Source organism: Aotus nancymaae, unplaced genomic scaffold (assembly GCF_030222135.1).
Source record: "Aotus nancymaae isolate 86718 unplaced genomic scaffold, 86718_ANA_hifiasm-v0.15.2.pri h1tg000011l, whole genome shotgun sequence".
Taxonomy (NCBI): Eukaryota; Metazoa; Chordata; class Mammalia; order Primates; family Aotidae; genus Aotus; species Aotus nancymaae.
The window spans coordinates 58,668,052-58,695,459 of NW_026988422.1; the positions used below are offsets into that span (position 1 = coordinate 58,668,052).

A 27,408-nucleotide genomic window follows, 5' to 3' on the forward strand; every position below is an offset into this window, starting at 1 on the left:
GTTGGTCAGGCTGGTCTCAAACTCCCGACCTCAGGTGATCTGTCCACCTTGGCCTCCCAAAGTGCTGAGATTACAGGCATGAGCCACCGCGCCCAGCCAACATAACTTTTTTCTTTCAGACCTCTTTAAATTACCTCAAAATCCTCTTCCCACAAATGTTTACTGAATAAATACTTCTTATTTCGCCCAAAAGGAAGTTCACTGAAGATTTTTTAAAAGTACTCTAAGCAGAAGGTTCTAATGTTTTTATTGATTAGATTTGTGTACAGTTGTAATCCTTCCATCATACAGGTAATATAATAACATTCAAATATCTGACATTAAAATAACTTATTGACTAATGCTAATATTAACACACAATAGTTCTATCTCTATTGACAATAAAAACCAAACCACTGAGATGTTTAAATTGAGACCATTATTTTACAATTTGGAAGTCTGAGTAATCCAACTTTAAGATGACTTTCTCATTGTTGAAGTTTGCTTTGTCGATGTGTGATTTGGGACTTCCTCTTGTTTCAAGCCATTCCTGCATATGACGCACCTTGGAGATGGGACCTTGCAATTGTCCTTGCACTGTGCCCTGGTCAGTGTTCTGGACCCAGCCTACCAATCCCAGCTTTTTACCCTCAGCCTAAGGCGGGAAAAAAAAGAGAGAGAGATCCAGTGAGATTGAAGAAAACAAAGACTACCATCTGTTGCCAGACTCTTGGCCTAGAATCAAGCCACTGAAACTAATTTGATATTGCCCAGAACAGTCAAAACAGAAAGACAGCAGGAAGGATCTCATTGCTGATCTTCACATGACGTGTTGGCCACTTGATTCCATGTCCTCCTTCTTCTACCCTATAAAACCCAGGCACTAGAATTTTTCAGTGTGTAGTCAATTTGGTTAAATACCAAAGACTTAAGTCCAAAACAGATGCTTTTAAAATGATCCCCTAAGGCTGATTGTTGTTAGAATACTGGACTGTATCTTGCTCATTTTCCCTTCCCCTAATCAAGAATCTATTGGGTATGTTAAATGGAAAAAGCATGAAGTTATTTGATCCTTCCCCTTGCCTTTAACCAGGACCACACCTAAACAAATCCAGATTAGTGTTCATTATATCTTCAAAGATCATTAGAAAGTATTTCAAGTTCAAAGTAAAGACATGTTTGCTTAATTTGTTTGTTATTTCCTGGGCAACTCATCCCATTGTTCTTACTGTAGTGAAACGGTCTAACCCAACATCTTTATATTGTATCCAAAGCCCACTTTGTTATTTTCCTAGAAAAGGAAAGCAGCTGGCAATCAGCCTCTCAACAGCAAACCATGAGACTATGTAACTATCAGGTTTTCACTTGACTTTCTTCTCTTCTATCTAAATAATCACAATGCCTTTAGGCTTATGAAAAGCATCTAATCATTATGGTGGCTTGTCCTTTTTAAGGTTCTTTCCTTTTATTAAACTGTGGCAAGACTGAATGTTTAGGAAAGGTAGCAATGTTTTGGAGGTAATTTTATTTTTGTATAGATTTATGATTAGAATATTAAGTCATTGATTGTTAAAGTAATCTATCTAATAGAAGGTGTTGGATTACGAAAGAAAATAGGAGTTAACATGATTGCATGTTAAAATGCCAGAGCAGTAACCTTGTCAATGTGGGAAATTGCTGGAAGTGGCCAAAGAAAACGTTATGCATAGCAAAAAAAAATGTTTCATGAGGAATTGAAGTATCCATCAAATGAAAGACAAGTTCAAAGCAAAGACATGTTTGCTTAATGAACAAAATAGACTCCAGTCAAATAAATAACCGTTTGAGGGATACAGAGGAAATCAAGGAATAAAGAAAAATAGAAGATACCTATCCGACATACTGCTAAGTGCCAAAGATGATAGCATAAAAGAATACTGCTGGGAATTAATTTTGAGTAAGATTCCACATCCAACTGACTTGGTATAACAACTGCACTCTTCTGTTTCAAATTAACCCAGGGGAGCTGACTATCTCTAGTTCTTAAGAGTTATCTTAAATAGTAAATAGCTATAAAAATGTGAAGCTTTAAACAGGAGGTTGTAATAGTCAAGTAAATCTTTAAAAATTTGCAATGTGATTTATCTGAACTCTTGAGAGTGAACAGAACACTCCAAAATTTAACTAGTATTGAGAATGGGCGTTTCCTACTGGTTTCATTTATGTGCTCAATTCTGTTCTTATTTTTTTAATGATGGCATAATGTTGTTGACTCATGTTCAGTTGTGAATATCTATTGAACAAGTAAACAGGGTTTTTTTCTCCTGAGAAAATTTCAAAAAGCTAATTCTACCTCATAACCACATTTCTGCTTAAACAATCATCTGACAACATTTGAAGGAACATAATCACCAACTCTAGTTGCAATCTAAAAAGAAAGTCTCTTCAAATCAATAATCAAGATATCGGGCCGGGCGCGGTGGCTCACGCCTATAATCCCAGCACTTTGGGAGGCCGAGACGGGTGGATCATGAGGTTAAGAGATCGAGACCATCCTGGTCAACACGGTGAAACCCCGTCTCTACTAAAAATACAAAAATTAGCTGGGCATGGTGGCGCACGCCTGTAGTCCCGGCTACTCAGGAGGCTGAGGCAGGAGAATTGCCTGAACCCAGGAGACGGAGGTTGCGGTGAGCTGAGATCGCGCCATTGCACTCCAACCTGGGTAACAAGAGCGAAACTCTGTCTCAAAAAAACAAACAGGCCGGGCGCGGTGGCTCAAGCCTGTAATCCCAGCACTTTGGGAGGCCGAGGCAGGTGGATCACGAGGTCAAGAGATCGAGACCATCCTGGTCAACATGGTGAAACCCCGTCTCTACTAAAAATACAAAAAATTAGCTGGGCATGGTGGTGCGTGCCTGTAATCCCAGCTACTCAGGAGGCTGAGGCAGGAGAATTGCCTGAACCCAGGAGGCGGAGGTTGCGGTGAGCCGAGATCGTGCCATTGCACTCCAGCCTGGGTAACAAGAGAGAAACTCCGTCTCAAAAAAAAACAAACAACAACAACAAAAAAAAACCAAGATATCCACCTTAGGATACTAGAAGAAGAGCAAACTAAATTCAAAACAAACAAGGAAATAAAGATTAGAGCAGAAATTAATGAAAAGTGGAAGAATAAAGAAAATCAATAAAAGTTGCTTCTTTGACAAGATCAACAAAATTGACAACCTTTAGCTAGACTGATAAAGAAAAGAGGATGAAAGCCTCAAATTACTAAAATCAGAAATAAAAGAAAAGACATTATCACCAACCTTACAAAGATTAAAAGGATATGAGGGAATTCTATGAACAATTATATGCCAACAAATTAGATTAACTTGGATGAAAAGAAACCTAATATCTAGAAAGACAAACAACCAAAACTGAATCAAGAAGAAACAGAAAGCCTGAATAAACCTATACCAAGTAAAGAGATTGAATTTTTAATCAAAAAACTTCCCACAAAGAAAAGCCCAGGACCAGATGTCAAATTCTACCAAATGTTTAAAAAACAACCCTTAGGCCGGGCTCAGTGGGTGACTCCTGTAATCCCAGCACTTTGGGAGGCCGAGGCGGGCAGATCATAAGGTCAGGAGATCAAGACCATCCTTGCCAACATGGTGAAACCTCATCTCTACTAAAAATACAAAATTTAGCTGGGCATGGTGGCACATGCCTGTAGTCCCAGCTGCTCGAGAGGCTGAGGCAGGAGAATCGCTTGAACCCGGAAGGCAGAAGCTGTAGTAAGCTGAGATCGTGCCACTGCACTACAGCCTGGTGACAGAGCAAGACTCTGTCTCAAGAAAAAAAAATCCTTTACCAACCCTTCACAAACTCTTCCAAAAAAATAGAAGAGGATCCAAAACAAGAATTAAGCATTAAAAAAAAGAAGAAACACTTCCCAACACATCCTATTAAGTCAGCATTATTCTCATACTAAAACCAAAGCTAAAAAATAAAAATAAAAAATAAGGAGAAAAAAAAGCCCAAAGTAAAAGAAAAAACAAATAAACCCCCAAAAAACTAAAGCTGTCACAAGAAAAAGCAACCAAAAAACCATACTTTTATGAACAGAGATGCAAAAACTGACAGCAAAATACAAGCAAACCAAATCCAGCAACATATAAAAAGAATTGTACGCCATGACAAGTTAGGATTTCTTTCAAAAATACAAGGTTGGTTCAATATACAAGAAGTAATCAATTTAATATACCATATTAATAAAACAAAAGCTATTTGATCATCTTAATAGATGGCAAAAAAAAAAAATCATTTGACAAAAACCAATACCTGTTTTATAATAAAAATACTCAACAAACTAGATCTATGAAAAACCCACTGCTAACATCATAGTTAGTGGTGAAAGACTGAAAATGTTCCCATTAAGATCAGGAACAAGACAAAGATGTCTGCTGTTACTATTCTACCCAATGTTATACTTGAGGGTTTATCTACAGCAGAGAAAAAGAAAAGTCATTCAGATTGAAAAGGAAAAAGTAAAACTACCTCTACTTACAGATGACATATCTTGCATACAAAAAGTCCTAAGGAGCATACACAGGCACATATTAGAGCTAATAAACAGTTTCACAAGGTTGTAGGATATAAGATTGTTATACAAAAATCAATTGTATTTCTATACACTAGCAATGAAAACCTAAAAATGAAATTAAGGAAACAATTCCATTTATAATGGCATCAAAAAGATGAAGTGTCTAGGAATAAATTTAACAAAAGAATTGCAAGACATATATGGAAAGCTACAGAACATTCTTGAAAGAAATTAAAGAGGATCTAAATAAATGGAAAGGCATTCCTTATTGATGGATTGGAAGACTTTACATTGTTAAGATGATAATACTCCCCAACTGATCTACAAATTCAACTCAATCTCTATGAAAATGCCAGTGCTTTTTTCAGAAATTGAAAAACTGTTACTAAAATTTACATGGAAACATAAAGGACCCAAGATAGCTAAAAATAATATTGAAAAGGAAAAACAAACTTGAAGGATTCATACTTCCCAATTTCAAAACTTACTACAAAGCTGCAGTAACTGAGACAGTATGGTATTGGCATAAGGATAGTGGCTTAGTCTGTTTCTTGTTGCTATGAAGAACTACGTAAGGCTGGGTAATTTATATAAAGAAAAGAGGTTTATTTGGCTCATGATTCTGTAGACTGTACAAGCATAGGACTGTCACTGGCATCAGGTGAGGGCCTTAGGCTGTTTCCACTCATGGCGGAAGGCCAAGGGGATTCTGCATGTGCAAAGATCATGTGGTTAAGGAGGAAGTGAGGCAGGGGTGGGAAGAGGTAAGGTACCAGACTCTTTTTAACTAGTTCTTGAGGGAACTAATTGAGTGAGAACTCATTGACCATTCCACCCCCCAGGAAGGGCATTAATCTACTCATGAGGGACCTGCCCCTATGATTCAAATACCTCCCATTATGCCCCACCTTCAACACTGGGGATCAAATTTCAACATGAGATTTGAAGGGAACAAACCTATAGCAGACAGCATACGGATGAATGGAATAGTACTGAGAGTCCAGAAATAAACCCTTACATTATGTTGATTTTTGAAAAAGGTGCCATGACGAATGTGGGAAATAATACTCATTTCAACAAATGGTGCTGGGACAACTGGATATTCATATGCAAAAGAATAAAGCTGGATTTCCTACCTCACATCACATAAAAAATAACTCAAACTGGAACAAAGACCTCAATCTAAGAGTGTAAACTATGAAACTTTGAAGAAAACATAGGCATGACAGCTGGGTGTAGTGGCTCACACCTGTAATCCAAGCACTTTGAGAGGCTGAGGTGGGCAAATTGCTTGAGGTCAGGATGAGCCTGGGCAACATGGTGAAACCCAGTTGCTACAAAAAACAAAAACAAAACAAATAAAAAAACACAGGCATGAACCTTCATGACCTTGGATTAGGCAAAGATTTCTTAGATATAACACTAAAAGTACAAGCAAAAAAAAGAACAGATAAATTTGACTTCATCAAAAGTAGAAACTTTTGTACTTCATAGACACTATCAAGAAAGTAAAAAGACAACCCACAAAATGGGAAAAATATTTGTAAATCATGTATCTGTTAAGGGACTAGTATCCAGAATAAAAACATTCTTACACCTCAAAAATAAGGCAAATAACTAAAAATGGGCAAAAAGATTTGAATGGACATTTCTCCAAAGAAAACATAAAATATGCCAATAAGCAAATGAAAAGATGCTCAACATCATTAGTCATTAGGAAGGCAAATCAAAACCACCCTGAAAGTATACACGTACAACAGGGTATTATTCAGCCTTACAAAGAAAGGAATTTGTTTTTACTTTCATGATATAACACGAATGAACCTTGAGGATATTACGCTAAGTGAAATAAGCCAGCCACAAAAGGACAAATTCTGACAAATTCCACTCATATGAGGTAACTGGAGTAGTTGAATTAATAGAATGTAGATTTATGACTGTCAAGGGCTTGGAAGAAGGAGAAATGGAGAATTAGTGTTTAATGAATACAGAGTTTCACTTTTACAAGATGAAAAGCATTCTGTAGATGTAAAAAAACAATGTGAATGGTTAAAACAGTAATTTCTATGTTTTATGTATTCTACCACAATTTTAGAAATAAGTGTGCTATATGGTTTCCATATATTTAGGGATTTTCCAGTTATCTTTTTTTTTTTTTTGAGACAGAGTCTCGCTCTGTCAACAGGTGCCAGGCTGGAGTGCAGTGGCGCAGTCTCGGCTCACTGCAACCTCCGCCTCCCGCGTTCAAGCAATTCACCTGCCTCAGCCTCCTGAGTAGCTGGGACTACAGGCGTGCGCCACCACGCCCAGCTAATTTTTTTTGTATTTTTAGTAGAGACGGGGTTTCACTATGTTGGCCAGGATGGTCTCGATCTCTTCACCTCGTGATCTGCCCGTCTCGGCCTCCCAAAGCCAGTTATCTTTTTAATTTTTTTATGTGGTTTACTTCCACTGTAGTTGGAGAACATTTCTTTTATGACTCAAATCCTTTTAAATGTATTAATACCTGAAAAACAAACAACCGCAATGAGATATTACCTTATACCCACTAGGATGGCTAACATAAAAGACAGTAACCGCTGTTGGCAAGGATGTGGACAAATTGGAATTCTCACACATTGCCAGTGATAACATAAAATTATATAGCTACTTTGAGAAAGTTTGGCAATTCTTCAAAAAGTTAAACCAAGTTACCATATGACCCAGCAATCTACTAGTATTTACATAATCAATGGAACTGAAAACGTCTACACAAAAATATGTGCATATGTGTTCACAGCATTATTATTCATAATGGCCAGAAATCAGAAACTCAAATTTCCATCAGTCAATGAATGGATAAAACAATGTGGTATATCCATATAATGGGATATTATTCAACCATGAAAAGGAATGGAATACTAATACATGCTACACTGTAGATAAATCTTGAAAACAATATGTTAAGTGAAAGGAGCCAGTCACACAAAAAAGGACACATTTGAATGATTCCATTTATATTAAATATTCAGAATAAGCATGGTGGTTCATGCCTATAATCCCAGCACTTTGGGAGGCTGAGGCAGGTGGATCACCTGAGGTCAGGAGTTCGAGACCAGCCTGGCCAACACAGCGCTCTATTAAAAAAAAAAAAAACTTGGGTGTGGCGGCATGCGCCTGTGGTCCCAGCTACTTGGAAGGCTGAGGAAGGAGGATCATTTGAGCCTGGGAGGTTGAGGCTGCAATGAGCTGTGACTGTGCCACCATACTCCAGGAAAAAAAAAAAAGAAAAAGAGATATTGACAATTCACACTCATATTTCAAAGATTCAGGTTAGAATTTGAATTGTAAGTACCACAGTCCCAGGAACGAGACATTTAAGAAGTCCTGCAGTTCTAACACATTATCTGTGGGGTTAGAGACATACTGGGAAGGCAGTAGCCAATACCTGCAGAAGGCAGAGGAAACGAGCTTGCATTTGTGTGTGCCTGTTGAGGGAAGATTAGCCACAGTAGAGCAGAGGCAGAGGCTGCCAACACTTTGTCCATCCCCTCAAATACTCCCTTATTGCTCTAGTAAGAATTCCAGGCTCCATATTCAGATCCCCTATTCTGGAATGGGTAAAGAGTTTTTAATAAGAAAAACATCAGCTAGAAAAGGTAAATGTTCTTTCAAAACCAAAAAAGAATAGAAAGCAATTAAGTGGAGAATTGAGGGAAGCTTGGAGAAAGGTCTGAAGAAAGTGCAGCAGCTACAGAGGAAGCATATACCTAAGTTATAAAAATGCCATCAGGTCATCTAAATGCCATCTCTTCAGTCAATGTTAGCCTTCCCCTAAGAAATCTGACTTAGTTTGATGATGCCACAACAGCGAGAACTGGGTACACCCTCTATTCCCCTTGGAAGAGAGAAGCTCATTGATACGTGTGTCTAGATGCTCAGGCACCACTGTTAGAAAAAGACCAATAATAACAGCAGGATGATCTTCCATTTACACCACGTTTTACCGATTGCACAGCATTTTCTACTTATTGCTCTACAAACTCCCTCTTTGCCATGCAGCTACCAAACAGCCAGCGGCTTCCAGTTCACAGTTGTCAGGAACATGTCCCTTGTTCCCATGCTCACAACCTAGGTTACGTCCCCAAAGCCTGCAGGCCACATACCTGAGTATACTTGCGGAAAAACACCCCTTGGACCTTCCCAAAAACTTCATAATCCACTGATATCAGGGTGTCTCCTTCTGCCATGCTCAAACCTGTCAGAAACCAGGAAAGCAGAAGAGTGAAGGACTATTCCAGGACCCGCAAGCCTGAGTCAGAAAGGGCCACACTCACACCTGTTCGTCCTTAACCACTGCGACCTCGCTGTGAGTGGATGGGATAAGGCGTGTGTGAAGGAGGAGCCAGACGCCGGGAGAGGAAGCTTCGGTTCGCAGCTCCGGCTGAAGCCTCTTCTGGGGAAATCACCTGCTGACCAATGACCTCCTTACATCCATGCCGGGTCCCGCTCTCTCCCTACCAGAATCTCCCGCTACTAACCCCCAGAATCCCCTGCTACTAACATTTTAGTGCTAATCAACCTGACAAGCACACTCCGGGGACCCCTCCCAGCTCACCCTCCTTGTCTTCCCCACCAGCCGCCGGGATCACACAGGGACCACCACGCCAATGGCTCACCAAGGCGCGCAAACCTCCGCGCCCGGAAGTTTAGTGTGCAGCTGCCCCTTCGCTATCTCTCATGCTCATCACCTCCACACGACCAATCAGAGATGGCGCATCAGCCCGAGCCCGCCCAGAAGATGGGACTTAAGGACGCGGTTGTCCGGCAACCCAAAAAGCTTTGGGTTGGGGATCTGTCCAGGATCTCGGCTGGGCCTCCACACATCTTGCCTTTATCCATTTCATTCACCAAGCGCACCCCTCTTCTCATTTTCTCATGGAGAGAAAGGCATAGACGAAGAAGTACATTGGGATACATTCAGTTAAATACCGACTGACAGCTACTGTGTGCCAGGCACCTGTTCTAGGTGACCTGGCAAAAGTTAGTAAACAACACAGGATCCCTGTCCTGGAGGAGCTTAATTCTGGAAGTGAGAGACAAACAGTACACATTAAATACCATAAATAGCTTGTAATCCCAGCATTTTGAGAGGCTGACGCGGACAGATCACTTCAGGTCAGGAGTTTGAGACCAGCCTGGCCAACATGGTGAAACCCCATTTCTACCAAAAATACAAAAATTGACTGGGTGTTGTGGTGGGTGCCTGTAATCCCAGCTACTTGGGAGACTGAGGCAGGAGAATCGTTTGAACCTGGGAGGTGAAGGCTACAGTGGCTACAATGCCCCACTGCACTCCAGCCTGCGTGATAGAGCAAGACTCTGTCTCAAATAAATAAATAAATAAATAAATATAAACATTATAAATAAGTCGAGTAGAATACATATAACCTTTTTGTCCCTTTTCATTCAGTTCTCCTTAAATTTTGGGTCATAACTAATCTGGAATAGGGGATACAGGGACATAAGTGCACAGGAGGTCCCAATGGAGGTTATTTCTCCTTCTGGGCTTCTGGAAACTACTCACTGGTCTCCCTTACTATGAAAATGTCAAATAATGCTTGAACAAATAACTAAACAAATAAAGTAAGAGCACAAGCAAAATAACTCATGGCTCCAGAATTGCAGTTGAATCAGTCAATCTAAGCCAAATGGCCAAACTACATGAATTTATTTTGGGAAAAGGGAATTGTCAGGGGATTTGGATGAAGATGGTTAAAATTAGAGTTGATGTGTAGACATTTGAATCCAGCTACCCTTATGATTCATAATGTGTGTGGAAAAAAAAACTGTGGTGTTTATTGGACCTTTGTGGATTGCTCATATACACTACACCCCTTCATAACATAAGACTCCTTATATGAATATGCCAGGTTGGCAGACTTGGCAATGAGAGATGGGTTTGTGATGGTAGCCATGGAAATTCATCAATCTGCTAGTTTCCTGCTACAGAGTGAGGATCCATATCCTAGAGAATCATAAAACGTTAGTGTTGAGAGGTGGAGGGTTGGTGGTGGACAAGCTGGATTGAATACTGTGCTTGGCAATATCTGAAAATAACTCTAAACAGAGTATCTGACTGATGGTATTTCTTTCTCTAAAATTCATTTAAAAAAAGTTTCTCAACTGGGTGCGGTGGCTCATGCCTGTAATCCAAGCACGTTGAGAGGCCGAGGTGGGTGGATCATGAGGTCAGGAGTTCAAGACCAGCCTGGCTAAGATGGTGAGACCCCCATCTCTATTGAAAATACAAAAATTAGCCGGGTGTGGTGGTGGGCATCTGTAATCCCAGCTATGAGGAGGCTGAAGCAGGGAATTCCTTGAATGAGGGAGACAGAGGTTGTAGTGAGCCGAGATCACGCCACTGCGCTCTAGCCTGGGTGACAGAGCAAGACTCTGTCTGAAGAAAAAAAAAGTTTCTCTATAGAATTCAAAACCTACTGAGTGTCTAATATATATGGGGCACTCTAAGATATACAAAGATGAATTATATATAATCTTTGCCCTCAAAGAGTTTTCAATTTAGTGTAAGGGATATATATGCATGCAAATAATGACAATAAAATGCACAGCATGGTAATTTAATTCCATGAAAATCCATTGAGAGCTCATCAGGAACCAGCCCTGTGCTATAACAAGAACAGAAAATATTACAAATGAGCAAAGAAATTAATTCTGACTGGGAAGATTGGGAAAGGGTTCTTGGAGGAAGCAACATTTAATCCAAGGTCACACAGCCAGTAAGTGATGAAGCTGGGATGTGGTTCCAGAGGGTCAGTCCAGAGTCAACTCCCATGAATGATATGCTCTACCAGTTCTCAGTCTGTGGAGCTTAGAGTAAGGTAGCACCATGGAGATGAAGAAGTACAAGTAGTCAGTTGTGGCTAGACCAGAGGTTCACTACCCTGCTTGTGCATTAGGATCTTTGGGGAAGCTCTAAAAAATATTAATGCTCGACTGGGTGCAGTGGCTCACGCCTGTCATCCAAGCACTTTGGGAGGCTGAGGCAGACAGATCACAAGGTCAGGAGTTCGAGACCAGCTTGACCAACCTGGTGAAACTGCATCTCTACTAAAAATACAAAAATTAGCCAGGAGTGGTGGCACACACCTGTAATCCCAGCTACTCAGGAGGCTGAGGCAGAAGAATCGCTTGAACCTGGGAGGCGGAGGTTGTAGTGAGCCAAGATCACACCACTGTACTCCAGCCTGGGTGACAGAGGGAGACTCCATCTCAAAAAATAATAATAATAATAATTAATGCTCAGGCCTCACCCCTAGATATTGCTTTCCAAGTAGTCTTAAGCAGCCAGGGTTGAGACTCACTGGGTTAGACCCTGGGGCTTATTAAGGGGAGGCAAGACTGAAAAGGTAGGCTGGGCCTAATCTGGGAGGTAGAAATGACATGCTAAATCATGCATTTCAACTTTATTCTCTAGGTAGAGAAGAAGCCACTGGGGAGGGAAATGATAGGGTTAGAAATATTTGGTAATTAGCTTGATTTAATCACTGCACAATGCATACATGTATCAAATCATCACTTTGTACACTGCAAATATAGATATAATTTGTACCTGTGAATTATATCTTAATAAAGCTCAGGGGGAAGAAATATTTAGCATAATTATTCTGGCAGCAGCATGAAGGATGGGTTTGAAGAGCAGATATTGAAGGCAAGAAGAGAAGTTAGGAGGGCTATGCCATCCCAAGGAGAAGTGAAGAAAAACTCACTTGGGGCAGCAGAAATGTAAAGGAAGAGTCATATATGAGAGACGTTGCAGAAGTAAATGAATAGGATGAGCGCAGTGGCTAAAGCATGTAATCTCAGCACTTTGGGAGGCTAAGATGGGTGGATCACCTGAGGTCAAGACCAGCCTGGCCAACATGGTGAAAACTCATTTATACTAAAAATACAAAAATTAGCCAGGCATGGTGGCATGCACCTGTAGTCCCAGCTACTAGGGAGGCTGAGGCAGGAGGATCACTTGAACCTGAAAGGCGGAGGTTGCAGTGAGCTGAGATCGTGCCACTGCACCCCAGCCTGGGTGACAAGAGCAAGACTGTCTCAAATTTTTTAAAAAAGTAAACTCAATAAAACCTGTGATCAGTTAGAAGGAAGAGGCAATGGTCAGGCGCAGTGGCTCTTGCCTGTAATCCCAGCACTTTGGGAGTCCAAGGCAGGCGGATCACGAGGTTGGGAGTTCAAGACCAGCCTGACCAATATGGAGAAACCCCATCTCTACTAAAAATACAAAAAATTAGCTGGGCATGGTGGCGCGTGCCTGTAATCTCAGCTACTCGGGAGGCTGAGGCAGGAAAATAGCTTCAACCCAGGGGCGGAGGTTGCGGTGAGCCGAGGTCGTGCCATCACACTCCAGCCTGGGCAACAATAGCAAAATAAGGAAGAGGCAACAAAGAGGGAAGCATGGAAGACTGATGTTGTGGGCATGAACAGGCACGCTGGAGAAGCAGATCTGAGAAAGGGAGAGGATCACGAGTTTATGTTATCATACAGAATTTGAGGTTCCTGAGGCACAATCTTGTGGAGGTGTCAAACGGGCAGTCCAAAATTTGAGTCTGTAACTTATGAGAAAGACTAAAACTAAGTTGGCTGTCATTTAAACACATGTGAAACCTGAAATTTCAGCACTTGGTTGAAATCGTTAAAGAAAAGAATGTCTGGAACTACATATATATATATATATAAGAAATATGAGGGCTTCAGAACACACGTAAATTTAGAGGGCAGATAGGGAAAAGATATATGCCAGAGACTTGGAAGAAAATGGAGCAAGGACATGAAAGAAGAAACCAAGAGGGCACAGGAGCAACTGAGAAGAGCGTTTTAAGTGGGTGGATAATCAATAATGTCACACGAGTAGGATGAAGAAATGAAGCGTTTGTCTTTGGAAGGTCACTGGTAGCTCTGTAGTTAAATAAAGTGGAGAAAGTAGAAGCCAGGCCCCAGTGAGCTGGACAACGACGGGGAGATGGGGATATGGGGGCAGCAAATGTGGAGATTTCCATTAAGAAGTCTTGTGGGGAGAAGAGGAGAAATGAATGGGACTGTAACATGAAAGTTAGGTCAAGGGAAGTAAAGTTTGTTTTGGAGGGGAAAGTTGAGTATCTTTTAAAACCAAAGAGATGGAGTTTATGGAGAGGTACAATTTGAAGTTAACAAGATGCAGGCAGGGTGCCGTAGCTCACATCTGTAATCTCAGTACTTTGCGAGACTGAGGTGGGAGGATCTCTTAACTCCGGATGTTTGAGTCCAGCCTGGGTAACAAAGGGAGACCCTGTCTCTACAGAAAAAAAAAAAAGTTAGCTGGGTGTGGGGGGCACACACCTATAGTTCCAGCTACTCCTGAGGCTGAGGTGGGAAGATTGCTTGAGCCATGGAAGTCGAGGCTGCAGTGAGCCATGATTGTGCCACTGCACTCCAGCCTGGGTGACAGAGTGAGACCCTGTCTCAAAAACAAAGAATGGGCGCAGTGGCTCCCACTTGTAATCCCAGCACTTCTGGGAGGCCAAGGCAGGTAGATCACCTGAGGTCAGGAGTTCAAGACTGGCTTGGCCAACATGGTGAAACCCCCTCTCTAAAAAAATAGAAAAAAAGCCGGGCGCGGTGGCTCACGCTTGTAATCCCAGTACTTTGGGAGGCAGAGGTGGGTGGATCACGAGGTCAAGAGATCGAGACCATCCTGGTCAACATGGTGAAACCCCGTCTCTACTAAAAATACAAAAAATTAGCTGGGCATGGTGGCGTGTGCCTGTAATCCCAGCTACTCAGGAGGCTGAGGCAGGAGAATTGCCTGAACCCAGGAGGCGGAGGTTGCAGTGAGCCGAGATCGTGCCATTGCACTCCAGCCTGGGTAACAAGAGCGAAACTCTGTCTCAAAAAAAAAAAAAAAAAAAAAAAAATAGAAAAAAATTAGTCAGACATAGTGGCAGACACCTGTAATACTAACTCAGGAGGCTGAGGCAGGAGAATCACTTGAACCCGAGAGGCGGAGGGTGCAGTGAGCCAAGATTGCACCACTGCACTCCAGCCTGGGCAACAGGGCAAGATTCTGTCTCAAAACAAACAAACAAAAAACCAAACCAAAACAAACAAAAAACCAGAAAACGACAAAAAAGGCCAGGTGTGGTGGCTCACACCTGTAATCCCAACACTTTGGGAGGCTGAGGTGGGCAGATCACAAGGTCAAGAGATCGAGACCATCCTGGCCAACATGGTGAAACCCTGTCTCTACTAAAAATACAAAAAAAAAAAAAAAAAAAAAAAAAAGCTGGGCATAGTGGCACATGCCTGTGGTCCCCGAGTGGAAGGCTGAGGCAGGAGAATCACTTGAATCCGGGAGGCGGAGGTTGCAGTGAGCCCAGCTAGTGCTATTACACTCCAGCCTGGGCAACAGAGCAAGACTCTGTCTGCAAAACAAACAAACAAAAAACCCAAAAAAAACAAAAACAAAAACAAAATGCAGGGGTATTCAGCAGAACTTTGAGTCAAAAATTAAAAAAACTAAAAAAAAAATAATAAAAAAATGCAGGGGTAAAGTGACAAAGTCAGTTCCTGGAGGGTACTGAAAAAAACTAATTCGGGGCTGGGCATGGTGGCTCCCGCCTGTAATCCCAGCACTTTACAGAAGGCCAAGGCAGGTGGATCATGAAGTCAAGAGATTGAGACCATCCTGCCCAACATGGTGAATCCCATTTCTCCTAAAAATACAAAAATTAGCCGGGTGTGCTGGCCTGTGCCTATAGTCCCAGCTACTCAGGAGGCTGAGGAAGGAGAATCTCTTGAACCCGGGAGGCAGAGAAGATAACTCATGGAAAGAAAGTGGCCCTTCTTTCTCATAAAGGAGAGGGAAGGAGATGGAAAGAGAGAGACAGACAGAGAGAGAGATAAAGAGGCAAGCTGGTAAATTCTGCCGACGGCAGCTGTAGGAGTTGATAACTGGGACTCTGAGTGGGGAATGTCTAAAGCTGCATACATGGAGAGGCGGTGGAGTCAACTAGGGATGAAAACAAAGAATTAAAAACAAAAACAAAAACAGGACTGACCTAGAGGGTCCACCAAGGAATTTCTTTGTAATATGTAACAGCTGTAATGTGACATGCTGAAGTATTAACACTGATGACTGCTGTCTACATTATTTTCCATGTGCATGAATTGAGCAGCTACAGGGAAAAAGTGAACTGCCTCTTCCAAACGGTTTACACAGATGAACCGAAGCGAAGAAGAAAAATAAACCTTCTTTTGATGTCAACAAGTTATAGAGTATCATTTAGTGTTGAAACCAGGTTATACCGATTATTTTCGATCTGGTAGTTAACTTTATTATCATTACATTTTGCTGAGTCATTCTTGGGCCCTAAGTAGAGACGGCCAGAGTTACCACGTGAGAGTAAAACATTATAATATCAAAATAATTAGATTGGCCACAAAAGCTACCCAGGAAAGATACTGCGTAGCAAAAACGTCGACAGCAAGTTCCAAAGCCTTGGCGAGGATAAGCAGGGAGCGCGCGCGTGCAGCCATACCTGGGACCCGCCCAGCGCAGCCGAGCGCGCCGAGAAAGGCCAGCAGCAGCCCCGCTCGCGCCAGGCGGGCGGACGCCGGCATCCTGTGGCGGAAACACATGGGGGCACAGCCAGGGCCTCCACCCTTTGCCCGAGAAGGGCACACCCCAGGGTCTGGGAGCATCGTTCTCAGTAAAGTACAAGTTCTTCTTTGATGGAGCCCCAGAAAAACTCTCCCCCGCCTCCCCTGTTCCCCAAGGGCAGGGCTGGACCGAGCTGCAGAGTTGGCCGGACACTGGGTCAAGTGACGCCCGGACTGACCGCACCCCCACCCCCGGCCGCCCGGGGTCGCTGGTGCACGGCGCCTGCGCGCGCCTCCCCGTGGAGTGTGCGGCGAGGGGCGGGGCTCGGCGCGCCCGTGACTCCGTCTCCAGGCACCGGGAATAACAGAGCCCAGCTGAGAGCGCCTGCGCGGCCGTCGGTCGACGGGGAGGTCAGATCTGGGAAACTGGGGCCTGGGGTTTCCCTTGAGCAGGAGCGGTGCCCGAGAGCCTGAGGTACGCAGAAGGACTCGGAGACCTGGGGTCAGCACCTCCACCTTCCAAGGGCCGGAAGGGCAGGCGAGCGAGAGGGCTTGTCCCCAAAGGCGGAGTCCGCAGTGGGGGCGCCCCAGTTGACCCTTCGGGACAGAACGTGACTTCAGCCTTCGGGATCTAAAACCGGCCGCAGCCAGGTCAGGTGACCTCAACGCTCAGGTTACAAAACTTTTACCGTCTGCGCCACGGGGACTCCTGGGATGAGGGTTTGACAGCCAGGCACCTGCTCCAGGCCCTAGCAGCCTCTGTGCTCTTTGAAATCAAGCACGGTTCTAGTAGGAGGGAAGACCTGAGAGCTCTTTGTGCCAGTCAGTATCTCTGGGGCACAGCTTTCTCACCTGTAAAATGGTGAGGCTGGACTCGGAGGGAACCCTTCAGTTTACAGGCGAAGAAACGGGGCCCAGCAAGGCAGAAGTCGCTTGTCCTGTTATAAGCCTAAATCCTGACTTTCAATCCGATGCTTTTTCCACCTACTATAGAATATACTGTGCGTGGCAGAGGCTGGTGCTGGAGGAAAGAAAGCCAGGTAGCAGGAACACCTGTGGCACCTTCGTTTTTCTATCTTTAGGGCCTAACACAGTGTCTTGTGCATTATCATCACTCACCGAATGCTTACTGAAGGGAAACTGGCAGATCGAGCACCACTGTCCCTAGAAAAGTTTCAGGAAATGTGGGCAGGGCAAATGTAGAAATAGTTTGCTCTAGCAGCTAAGAGTGAATCTCAAACTCTTCCCATGTATCTGGTTTAAATCTCCCATAGGCGTCAGTCCAGGCCCTGAATGGCTGGTCTCCAGTTGGCCTCACATCTGCCTCTGGGCGTTATGCTCCCACATAATACAACAGAAGCTCCAGGGCCCCACTCAGCGGAGCAAGACTCTTACAAACAAGGTGACTCTTCCCAGCAGTCCCTGAAGGGGCACCTGAGGAACAGTTTCCAGAAGAAGCTTTTGAGCAACAAAGAGTTGACGCTGGATAATGTCTACCCTCACCCCAAATGGAACACCCACACAAAAGCGCGGAGCTACTCCTATCCCGACTGTACTGGAATCAGCCAGCAAGATCCAGGAAGTGATTCCCAGGGCCAAGGAAAGTGTTCGTTTTACTCGTCAGGCCCTCAATCCTGGTATCCCAAAGCCAATAACCAGGACTTTATCCCCTTTACAAAGAAACGAGTTGGGGTGGACCGGACGTACCCACTGAAACCTGTGGTCCATCGGAAGTCGTGCAGTATGGGTGAGACTGGCACGGATGGGGACCAGAATGTCTACCCAAGGCCCCCTGAGCTGAGAGAGTTTTTATCCAGCAACCCTGGTGTGAGGGACCAGGTCGACTTTTCTGTGGTTGGCACTGTACTTGCTGCGGTTCAGGAGGAGAGGGCCGCGGTAAACCTCGAGAGGACTGAGCAGGTGCAGATCCGAAGACTAGAAGCTGCAGGGTAAAACTTAGAGGAGGAAATCCGGAGGAAGCAGATTCTTCTGAGGGGAACGCTGAAGAAGACAGAGGAGGAACTCAGAAGGATCCAGAAGCAAAAGGAACAGGCCAAGGAAAATGAAAACAGAGAGCTACAGGAAATTATACTACCCAGGAGAAGAGTTAAAGGTAATAGCAACACCACGTACAAAGCTATCTTCTCCCCAGACTGAGTTTGAGGAAGAATTCGGTAGAGACAGGAGACAGGATGAAGCTTGGGGATGGTCTCAACAAAATTCGAGTCCATTCCAGCTCTCTGATTATAGAATCCAGAGGCTCAAAAGGGAAAGGCTGGCGGCAAGTAATAACAAAATTCGAGACCGAGTCTCAGAGCCGTCGATGGAGAAGCTCTCTCTGCCTTCAGAAACACCAGGCGGTTCTTTGCAGGGATCCGCCAGAAATTCCAGCCCGTCCACGGCACCAGACTCCTCAGGTTCCGGCGGCTCCGTTGAAGAGCCACAACTGGGCGAGTGCAGCCACTGTGGGCGCAAATTCCTCTTGCTCAGGCTGGAGAGACACCACCGTCTGCAGCAGGATGCGGGAGTCCAAGAGGAAAGTGACTCTTCCAGGGCCCGGGCTAAGGGCACAGAACTAAAGCAGTACTTGAACTGGAAGGGGCCAGCTTCAGCCAAGGTAACAAGAGCCTTATGGATGTGACTTGGTGTGGGGATCATTGTAGGGGTCTGTTATGTCATCACCAGTTTTCTTTAGGGAAAATTCATGTGTCATGTAGGAAGAATTGACGTCTAAAATTAACATTTCTTGATTACTACTGTTTGCCAGCATTGTAATAGGAGCTTTTCATGTGATCCTCGCAGTATCTCTCATTGTATCAATGCAAAAATCAAGACTTGGATAGGCTAAGTGAGTTTGAGGTCACAAACAGCTTTAAGTGGCAGGATCAGCATATAACTCTTGGTTGGAATGACTAAAAAATCTAGACCTAGAATTTGTGTCCTTTGGATTGTAAAAGTAATAAACGTTTACTGTAGAAAATTTAAAGGACACAAAAAGAAAAAAATGCAGCATTTTGTTACCTGGAGAGAACCCCTCACTCTTTGCAATGTATTCTGCCACCCCCCAAGACTAGGATCTGTGACATTGAGCTTTCACTATCTACTCTTTTAAGATCAGCTCAGTGTTGACATAGCTTCTGAGTAAATAGAGGAAATACAACTAAGTTTGGAATTCTTTTTCACCCCATTTAGAGTATAAACACCTTGAAGGTAAAACAGACTTTCTTTCTGGTTATCTTACAAACCATGCCCCTGCCAATTATTTCTCACTTTAGAAAAACCAGGTTGTAAAAAGTAAGGGCTTCACGACACTTACATGATAAATTTAGGCTAACTTCATAGGCACATTTGGACAACATATCTGGAGAAGATTGTCTCATAAATGAATGGCCTGTCAAGGTGTGCCACTTGGTTTATAAAATGGGTATTTCTCAAAGTGTGGCATGCTGACAAACTTTATTTTAGTAGTCTTAGTGTCCAGTGTTTTATTAGAAAAATTTATTAGTCATTTGGTGTTATATTAGGAAAATATGACAATATGTTAAGCCCCTGATTTCCAGGGACAGAAAAATCTTAATTAATTGTAAGGATTAAGTGAAAGTGCAAATGATTGAAGTTTGGGAAGTGTAGACCATATGATCTCGGACGCCCATCTAGTTCTAATATTCCAGAAAAATAAGAGAGTGTCGTTCTGCTTTCATTTCTTTCCAACGCTCCCTCTGCTGTGCTGGCACCTCTTGTCCATCAGCACTTTACAGTTTCTGTGTATTTGCTGGAGCCTTTAAAAACTCACATTTATATGATGGTTGTTAGAAGAAACTGTTTACAGTTAGAGTTCTTTCTTTCAGTACAGTTTGGGGAAATCACAAGCAAGTCCCATCTGTGTTCAGAGACAATCTCCCTGAACTAGTTTCCAAAAAAGAAATCAACATTTTGCTCTTGCAGATAATAATATGATGGCCACTTACTGTTTTTTCCTGTTTTCTTTCTGTTCAACCCAATAATCCACTGGGGATTCATTCTGTCCCACTATAGCAATTTATTTTTGGCCAGAGCCTAAAACATCTTGTGTTTCTTAAATTCGTAAATACAGTTGCAGTAAAGTAAAATAATTAGGTTCCTGAGATCAGATGCTCCAGCTTTATGGCAGCTAGTTTGGCGGAATGTGTGACACTGAGGACACCAAGACCGAAGGGAACTAGACTAAGCTGTACCCACACCGCCCCGGTAATGTCTCAGGTCTTATTCCACAGTGCTGTGCCTTTGGAAGCTGAGTGGTTGTACCTTCCTGTCATTCCTCTAGAGTACTCAAGAACAGGTGATTTTCCTGAAATCCTTTAATCTTCACGTAACTTCCAGTGGACATATACCCCATCTCTCTCCTGGACTAATAAGCATTTTCAAGGACAGGGAACATATCTTTGTGCTTTGTGCTTAATAAGTGTTAACTGAATAGAATTTCAGTACAATGAGGAATAAAATTATAGGAATTAGTGTATAAGAAGTAAATTACTAAAGTATTTCATACACTTGAGGAACTTTCCCCTAATCAAGTTCTTTTAAAGGTTCCGGGATACCATCTCTAACACTTTCTTGCCTTCTTGTCTGTTTCAGTAAGAGACTTTCCCCAAGGACCCTTTCTTTTCCTTTGATAAAATCTCTCTTCCTACTATTCATCATTAACAATGCCAGATCACCAAGAGCTATTTGTCTGTTTTTTTTTCTTTTTTAAAAATCTAATAGTATTTGTACACATTTAAAAAGGCATGTTGTACTGAGTGACCTACAGTGGAGCCCCTAGTCCAGCCCCCGGAGGCAGCCTTTGTTAGATGGTTCTTCTGGTCTGCCTTTCCATATTTCTTTTCTTTTTTTTTTTTTTTTTGGAAAGTAGCAAAGAAGAAAATTTTATTTTTGTCATTGGTCAGAGTTTACCCCATGTGGGGTTTAACCCCCAGCCTTTCCATATTTCTAAATAATATGCTTATTTTCTTGATTTATCAATTTGTTTTTTTTTTTTTTTTTTTGAGACAGAGTCTCTATCATGCAGGCTGGAGTGCAGTGGTGCCATCTCGGCTTACTGCAACCTCCACCTCCACGGTTCAAGCAATTTTTGTGCCTCAGCCTCCCGAGTATCTGGGATTATAGGCACGTGCCACCACGCCTGGCTAATTTTTGTATTTTTAGTAGATACAGGGTTTCACCATGTTGGCCAAGCTGGTCTTGAACTCCTGACCTCAAGTGATCTGCCCACCTTGGCCTCCCAGAGTGCTTGGCCTACCTGGTATAACTTCTTACAGAAGCTGTGAGTGAAATTCTCTTTCATATCCCCGTCTCCTACTTTTCTCCTTCTCTTACCCTTCCACTGTAGTTGAATCACAATTTTTGGTTAAAAGAAGTCAGCTTTCACATTGTAATGATCATGTAAATTTTGTTCATTAATGAGTGAATAAATGTCTCTGCCCACATGTACCTAGAGTTAATAATGGACGTATGTTTTCATTTCCTTTCATTTCCTTAATTTTCTACATACCCCCAGTGATCCATCTGATACCAGACATCTGTTAATGTTTTTGTAATGCTCAAACACCTCTCATAATCTATCAGTTTGATTTTTTAATTCTGAAAACCTCCCTTCCACCACTGTGATCCCTTCTGCTTCAACCTGGACTGGTTATTTTCTAGGCCTGGTGCAAGCCCATTGTCTTGGGACTTCTCTTTTGTGTTGGCTCCCCTGTTTGCAGCATTCTGTGTCTTCCTTTTTCTTGCATTACTCCTTGCATTGCTGAAGCTAAGAAAGGTGCACAGCAGGTATATTGTCTTGGAATGAATGGTAGTATCTATCTAATAGGCTCCCATTTGATGATTTGGCTGGGTACAGAATTCTAGGAGGAAAATGATTTTCTGTTAGAACTTTTAAGATATTTCCCACTAGCTTTTAGCATCCAGTGTATTACTGAGAAATCTAATGTCATTTTGATTTCTGTTCCATTACAAGAAACCTGTGTTTTTTTTGTTTTTTTTTTTTTCTTTTTCTGAAAGGCTATGAGATTCTCTATTTATTTTGAAATTCTTAAACTTTACAATAATTGTGCTGGATACTTGGTAAGCCATTTCAATCTCGAGATGTGTGACTGTTAATTCTAGGAATGTTAATTGTATTATGTCCTTAATAATTTTCTCCTCATGCTTTCTCTATTCCTTTTGGAACTCTTACTGGTCACATGTTGGACTTCCAGGATTAACTTTCTAATTTTCCAATCTTATCTTTTTACTTTCCATCTTGATCTTTTTTCCCATTCTGAGAAATTTTCTTGACAACATTTCTATTTGATTTTTATTTTTAGCTATCAAAGTTTAAATTTATAATAGTTCTTTCTGGTTCTCTGGTTGTCCTTTTTTCACAGTATATGCTTCTTTTTTTATGGACACAACCTCTTCTAATACTCATTTTGTTGATATGGTTTCATGTTAAAAAAAAGTTTTCTTCTGCTATCTGCCTTGTTGCTGCTTCCTGGGTTTTTTGTTTGTGGACTTTTTGGGCCCTTTTTCTCGTTAGAGCTTTAGTAAATATTTGATGATTCCTGGCTGTCCTTTCATATTTAAGCTTAAGTGGGGCTTGTTGACTAAGGACCTTCATATTAAGGTTACTAAATCGTGAGCCTTTTAATTAGCATCCTCCAAGGTATCTGAAGGCTTTTCTCTAGACTGCTCTGTGTATCCAAAGAACCCCACTTTTTCCTAAGAGGATGCCAATATGCTTGGTACTCTGGGGGCTGAGCGGGAGAAGGGGGCTGACAGTTCCATAATTTGGTATGTACACTTGTATTTAATCCCCATTTTCAGCCCCCAGATTAACCCCCAAGTTTCACTTATCTGGATTTCCTGAGTCGGAAATTTGTCTGGTTCAATTTCTCCAGAGAATAAATCCTTGTTCTTCTGTAAGTGTGCTTGGTGTTGGACACTTGGGTGTGCAAGGTAGGAGGAGCTGTGGGGTCCTGCCTGTTTTCAGTCCTGTACCTCCTTACTTTCCACTATCTGGTACTTCCAAGCACCGAACCTCTCTGGGGTTCTGCTGAGAAAGCAGCTTGCCTCTCAGCAGCACCCCCTTTGCAGGTCCTTGGTTTGCCTCAACTCTGGCAAGTCAGTTACCACTGTTGCTCCTTTCCTGTTCTCTTTGACCTTGCAGATTATTACCCTTTTCATTTTCTTACTGTTATTCTAATGGAGACTCAGCCAAGTTGAAAGATCAGTATCCCTTTTACATTACAGGCGGAACCTCCTCGGAAGAGCAACTGAAGACAGAAGCACGAATATTTTATCCGTACCCTCCGCCAGGCTCGAGAGGTCCAGCAGGTAATTGCCAAAGGTGGAAACCCTTCAGACTTGCCTCCCATCCTGCCTTCAGAAAACCCAGACTACATTCAGTGTCCTCACTGTAGCCACCACTTTGCTCTCAAGGTGGCTGAGCAACACATTCCCAAGTGTAAGACCATCAAGAACTGCCCTCCACCTCCAAGGAAGCATTATAGTTGAGCAGACGACGGTGGAAACTTTTGGATAGTTCAGAAAGCTCTGCTTTTCTTCAGGACTAAATGGGAGTAGAATTTGATACAAAGCAGAAAGAAACGAAACGGCTCCCACATCTGCCTGCAGAGCTAAAATCTGAGGAGAGAGCCACTGCTAAGCAGCAGGAGGCAGAAGGAAGCCCCAGCTCCCCAGTAAATTACAACCTCGGGCTGGTATGCTTTATGTTATTGCAGTCAGAACTGATGGGTGAAGACACTGAAGAGTTGGGAGCAGGCTCCATTAAAGCTCTCTTCTTGCATGCCTGACTTGTGGTTTGTGCTAGTGAAGTGCCTGCATCTGGTTGTGCCTTCTTGTCACTGCATGTACGTTCATAGTTCCTGTTAACTCTTGCTTTTGTAGAAGTTGGAGTTACTAGGATGTGTTGGTGTCAGAGGGGCATGATCACCGAGATGGTAACTCTTTTATAAAAGACAATACAATTTTCCTGTAAGACATTATTAATGAAAATCTATCCTTGGTCTCCCTGGTGCATGATCCTGGCCAAAAACCAATACAAGTATGTAAGGTTAAGGCACCAGTGTCTCCTAACCTTCCCTGTGGTGTACTGTGTAATAAAGGAGAGATCTTTATATACTTCACACGGTAGAGATGGGTGTTGGGGGGACACATATTATACTTCTACTTGTTCTTTTCTAATGGGTTTCATATGTTAAAAAAAAGAAAGAAACCTCCATTTTAGCTGTTACTAGCACTCTACTTTCAAATCGGTTGGGCTAAATGACTGTTTAGAGGCAGCAAAATCTACCATAAAAGTGAGCTGAGACAGGCTGGGCATGGTGGCTCATTCCTATAATCCTAGCACTTTCAGAGGCTGAAGTGGGAGGACTGCTTGAGGCCAGCAGTTTAAGAGCAGCCTTGACAACAAAGCAAGACCCCATCTCAAAACAAAACAAAGCTGGGACATTGCACAGTGTCACATGCCCTTGCAAATTGTAGCATAGTCAACTTCTATTTCAGAGCATAAACTTTGAAGGGAAAGGGATCAAATCTTTTTAATTGTCTCTGTGTAGCATATTGCCTAGCACAAGTTAGACCCTCAATTAATGAGATGTGGAGATTTAAAATTAAACAAAAAGATGAGCGAGACCTAGACTAGTGAAATGAGAGAACTGATAAGTTAATGTCTGTGAGAGTATTAATCAGTCCAGATAGGAGTGAAGTTAGCACAACAGATAGAAATCCTAGGATTACTGTTCTGCATTACTCACATTGTTAGTTTAAAATACTGGAGAAAAACTACTCAATTTGAGCTAGGGCTAGACAGACAACAAAATCCTATTTTACTAAATAACAAATGGCCACTCACTCTTGTTCCATTTCCTCTGCAGCTTCTGCTGAGTGGCCGGGCTAACAGACCAATTTGAAATGTGAGTTAAGGCTTGAGTGGTGAAGCTACAGGACATAGGCTGGGAAAAAAATCCTATATATAAATACCTATTTCTTTGCACTTCTTTGTTTTTGAGAGACAGAGTCTTGCTCTGTCGCCCAGGCTGGAGTGCAATGGCGCGATCTCGGCTCACTGCAACCTCCATCTCCCAGGTTCAAGCGATTCTCCTGCCTCAGCCTCCTGAGTAGCTGGAATTACAGGTGTGTGCCACCATGCCCAGCTAATTCTTTGCACTCTTTTTAATTGTTTCAAAGGAAAGGAGGTATCACATCATAAAGCTTTTGGTTAGCCCCTTAAGGAAAGCTCACACAGAGATACTGGATAAACCTAATATGTACATTCTCTAGGCAAGTTCAATGAAATGCACACTTTAAGTGGAAATGTAAACTAGTATATTGCAATAGATGGCAAGAATAAGCTGTGGCCAAGGTCACAAAATGGCAACATGTGGAATGCTTTGCTCCACAGATGTTTTATTTAGCTGGCCTACCATTCAAAATATAATCTGACATTTAAAAACTGGGATATGGGGCTGGGCGTGGTAGCTCACACCTGTAATTCCAGCACTTTGGGAGGCTGAGGCGGGTGGATCACAGGTCAGGAGTTCAAGACCAGCTTGCAAGATGGTAAAATTCCATCTCTACTAAAAATACATACATTAGCCAGGTGTGGTGGCATGCACCTATAATCCCAGCTACTCAGGAGGCTGAGACATTGCTTGAACCCGGGACGTGGAGGTTGCAGTGAGCCAAGATCATGCCACTGCACTCCAGGCTGGGCAACAGAGCAAGACTCTGTCTCAAAACAAAGAACAGAAAAAAAAAAAAAAAAAAAAAAAACTTGGGATATGGAACATCTCTTGAAAAACTGGAAGTTCTGGAAACACTGGGCCAGCAACCTGCACAGCACAGATTGGGTGGGGTTTAGAATCAGATGCTCCTTCCAATGGGAATGGTAGCAGCAGACCACCACAGTCTCACCTGGCCTACTTCACTTCTTTACCTTATCTGCCTGGTCCCATAGGCACTTGGATTTGGGATCCCTGGATAATGTTAGTAGGGTCGCAGATCAGGGCCCTCCAGATAGAACAAATGTTGTTATATGTGGAGAGTGCTTTCTATAGACAATGAAGCAGTTATTCACTCTCATTTTGCTAAAGAAATAAAACAATATTCAATGCTTTAGGGTTCCCTTTAATCTCTACATGTTTAGACCTTGGTTATATTAGAAATAGCTTTCATCTTTTAAATTTAGCTTCATCTGGTCTCTGGGAAGATGTAAGAACCTTTTTTTAAAAAAAATCTATATCTTGGGCCAGCTGAGGTAGCTCATGCCTGTAATCCCAGCACTTTGGGAGGCTGAGGCGGGCGAATCACCTGAGGTCGGGAGTTTGAGACCAGCCTGACCAGCATGGAGAAACCCCGTCTCTACTAAAAATGGAAAAAAAAAAAAAAAAAAAAAAAAGAGGCCGAGATAGGAGAATCGCTTGAACCTGGGAGGTGGAGGTTTTGGTGAGCTGATATCGTGCCATTGCACTCCAGCCTAGGCAACAAGAGTGAAATTCTGTCTCAAAAAAAAAAAAAAAAAATCTGAATCTCTTCCTGGATAGCTCAGCGGATGGCAGTAAATAAATGCATGCTTGTTAATGTCTGTATTTTATACTACTTTATCCAAGAACCTTTAGTGCAAGTAAACATTTTAAGTTCTAAAGTTCAAAGGTTGATCCATGGGAAAAATTTCATAGGGAAACTCACATAGAAACTCATTTCATTAAAAATGTGTGTGGATGTGCTAAGACAGTATTTCTGGACAGCAGTGTATGTAATGCAGCACAGCACCTTCTAACCAATGTTTGCTTTCATTATCAATATATCACTCTCCACAGCTTCACAGGAGGTAACAGAAATGTGACATAGTGGAGTTTTTCGCCCTAATGTTCATGATTCTGTGAGGTTTAGTGATCAGCTTATTTCCACACTTAATCACTGAAACAATAAATGATTTTTGGCTTTGCAGCGGGAAGGAATGTTTTATAGTCCTGATTACAGCCCACTCTGCCCTAACCATCATGAATACTTTTTTGGGGTTCAGGCATTTCATCTGAGTGAATTTATTTAAAATGCATTCTTGCTTCTGAATTGTTCTATTATGAATGTTTGTGAACATATGGCAAATGAAATGAAAACTTTTAGTCTACTTTTGCTTTAAACTTCAGTGAAATGCTCAGCCAAGAGAAGTTGTA

The 27,408-nt window shown here is 42.5% G+C and overlaps 2 protein-coding genes across 4 annotated transcripts; one reads left to right on the forward strand and one right to left on the reverse strand.

The window, feature by feature from the left end:
• Positions 1-230: 230 nt before the first annotated feature.
• ACYP1 (acylphosphatase 1) lies at positions 231-16,409 on the reverse strand. 3 transcript variants are annotated; one of them, XM_012438072.3, is made up of 3 exons: positions 16,132-16,409; positions 8,695-8,786; positions 231-634 (listed from the first exon to the last, which is right to left on the reverse strand). In XM_012438072.3, exons 1-3 carry the CDS (start codon positions 16,292-16,294, stop codon positions 419-421), a joined length of 471 nt encoding a protein of 156 aa, XP_012293495.2. In that variant the 5' UTR covers positions 16,295-16,409; the 3' UTR covers positions 231-418. The 3 variants fall into 3 exon arrangements, with proteins under 3 accessions (XP_012293495.2, XP_012293496.1, XP_064231114.1); XM_012438073.3 differs by lacking the exon at positions 16,132-16,409 and adding an exon at positions 9,147-9,242; XM_064375044.1 differs by lacking the exon at positions 16,132-16,409 and adding an exon at positions 8,868-9,075.
• A 161-nt stretch (positions 16,410-16,570) lies between these two features.
• On the forward strand, positions 16,571-27,181 carry ZC2HC1C (zinc finger C2HC-type containing 1C). The gene is given in 4 exon segments (XM_012438070.2): positions 16,571-16,667; positions 17,467-18,345; positions 18,347-18,809; positions 23,462-27,181. Coding segments are annotated over 3 exon segments (1,587 nt in total). The 5' UTR covers positions 16,571-16,667; positions 17,467-17,485; the 3' UTR covers positions 23,726-27,181.
• Positions 27,182-27,408: the final 227 nt, after the last annotated feature.

Excerpts from the sequence above, each read along its gene's own strand:
- ACYP1 (XM_012438072.3), bottom strand. The coding sequence starts at position 16,294 with ATGCTCCCAGACCCTGGGGTGTGCCCTTCTCGGGCAAAGGGTGGAGGC. Across the intron at positions 8,787-16,131 it reads CTGCGCTGGGCGGGTCCCAG|GTTTGAGCATGGCAGAAGGA; the intron begins GTATGGCTGCAC and ends GGTTTCTGACAG. Across the intron at positions 635-8,694 it reads TTTTCCGCAAGTATACTCAG|GCTGAGGGTAAAAAGCTGGG; the intron begins GTATGTGGCCTG and ends TTCCCGCCTTAG.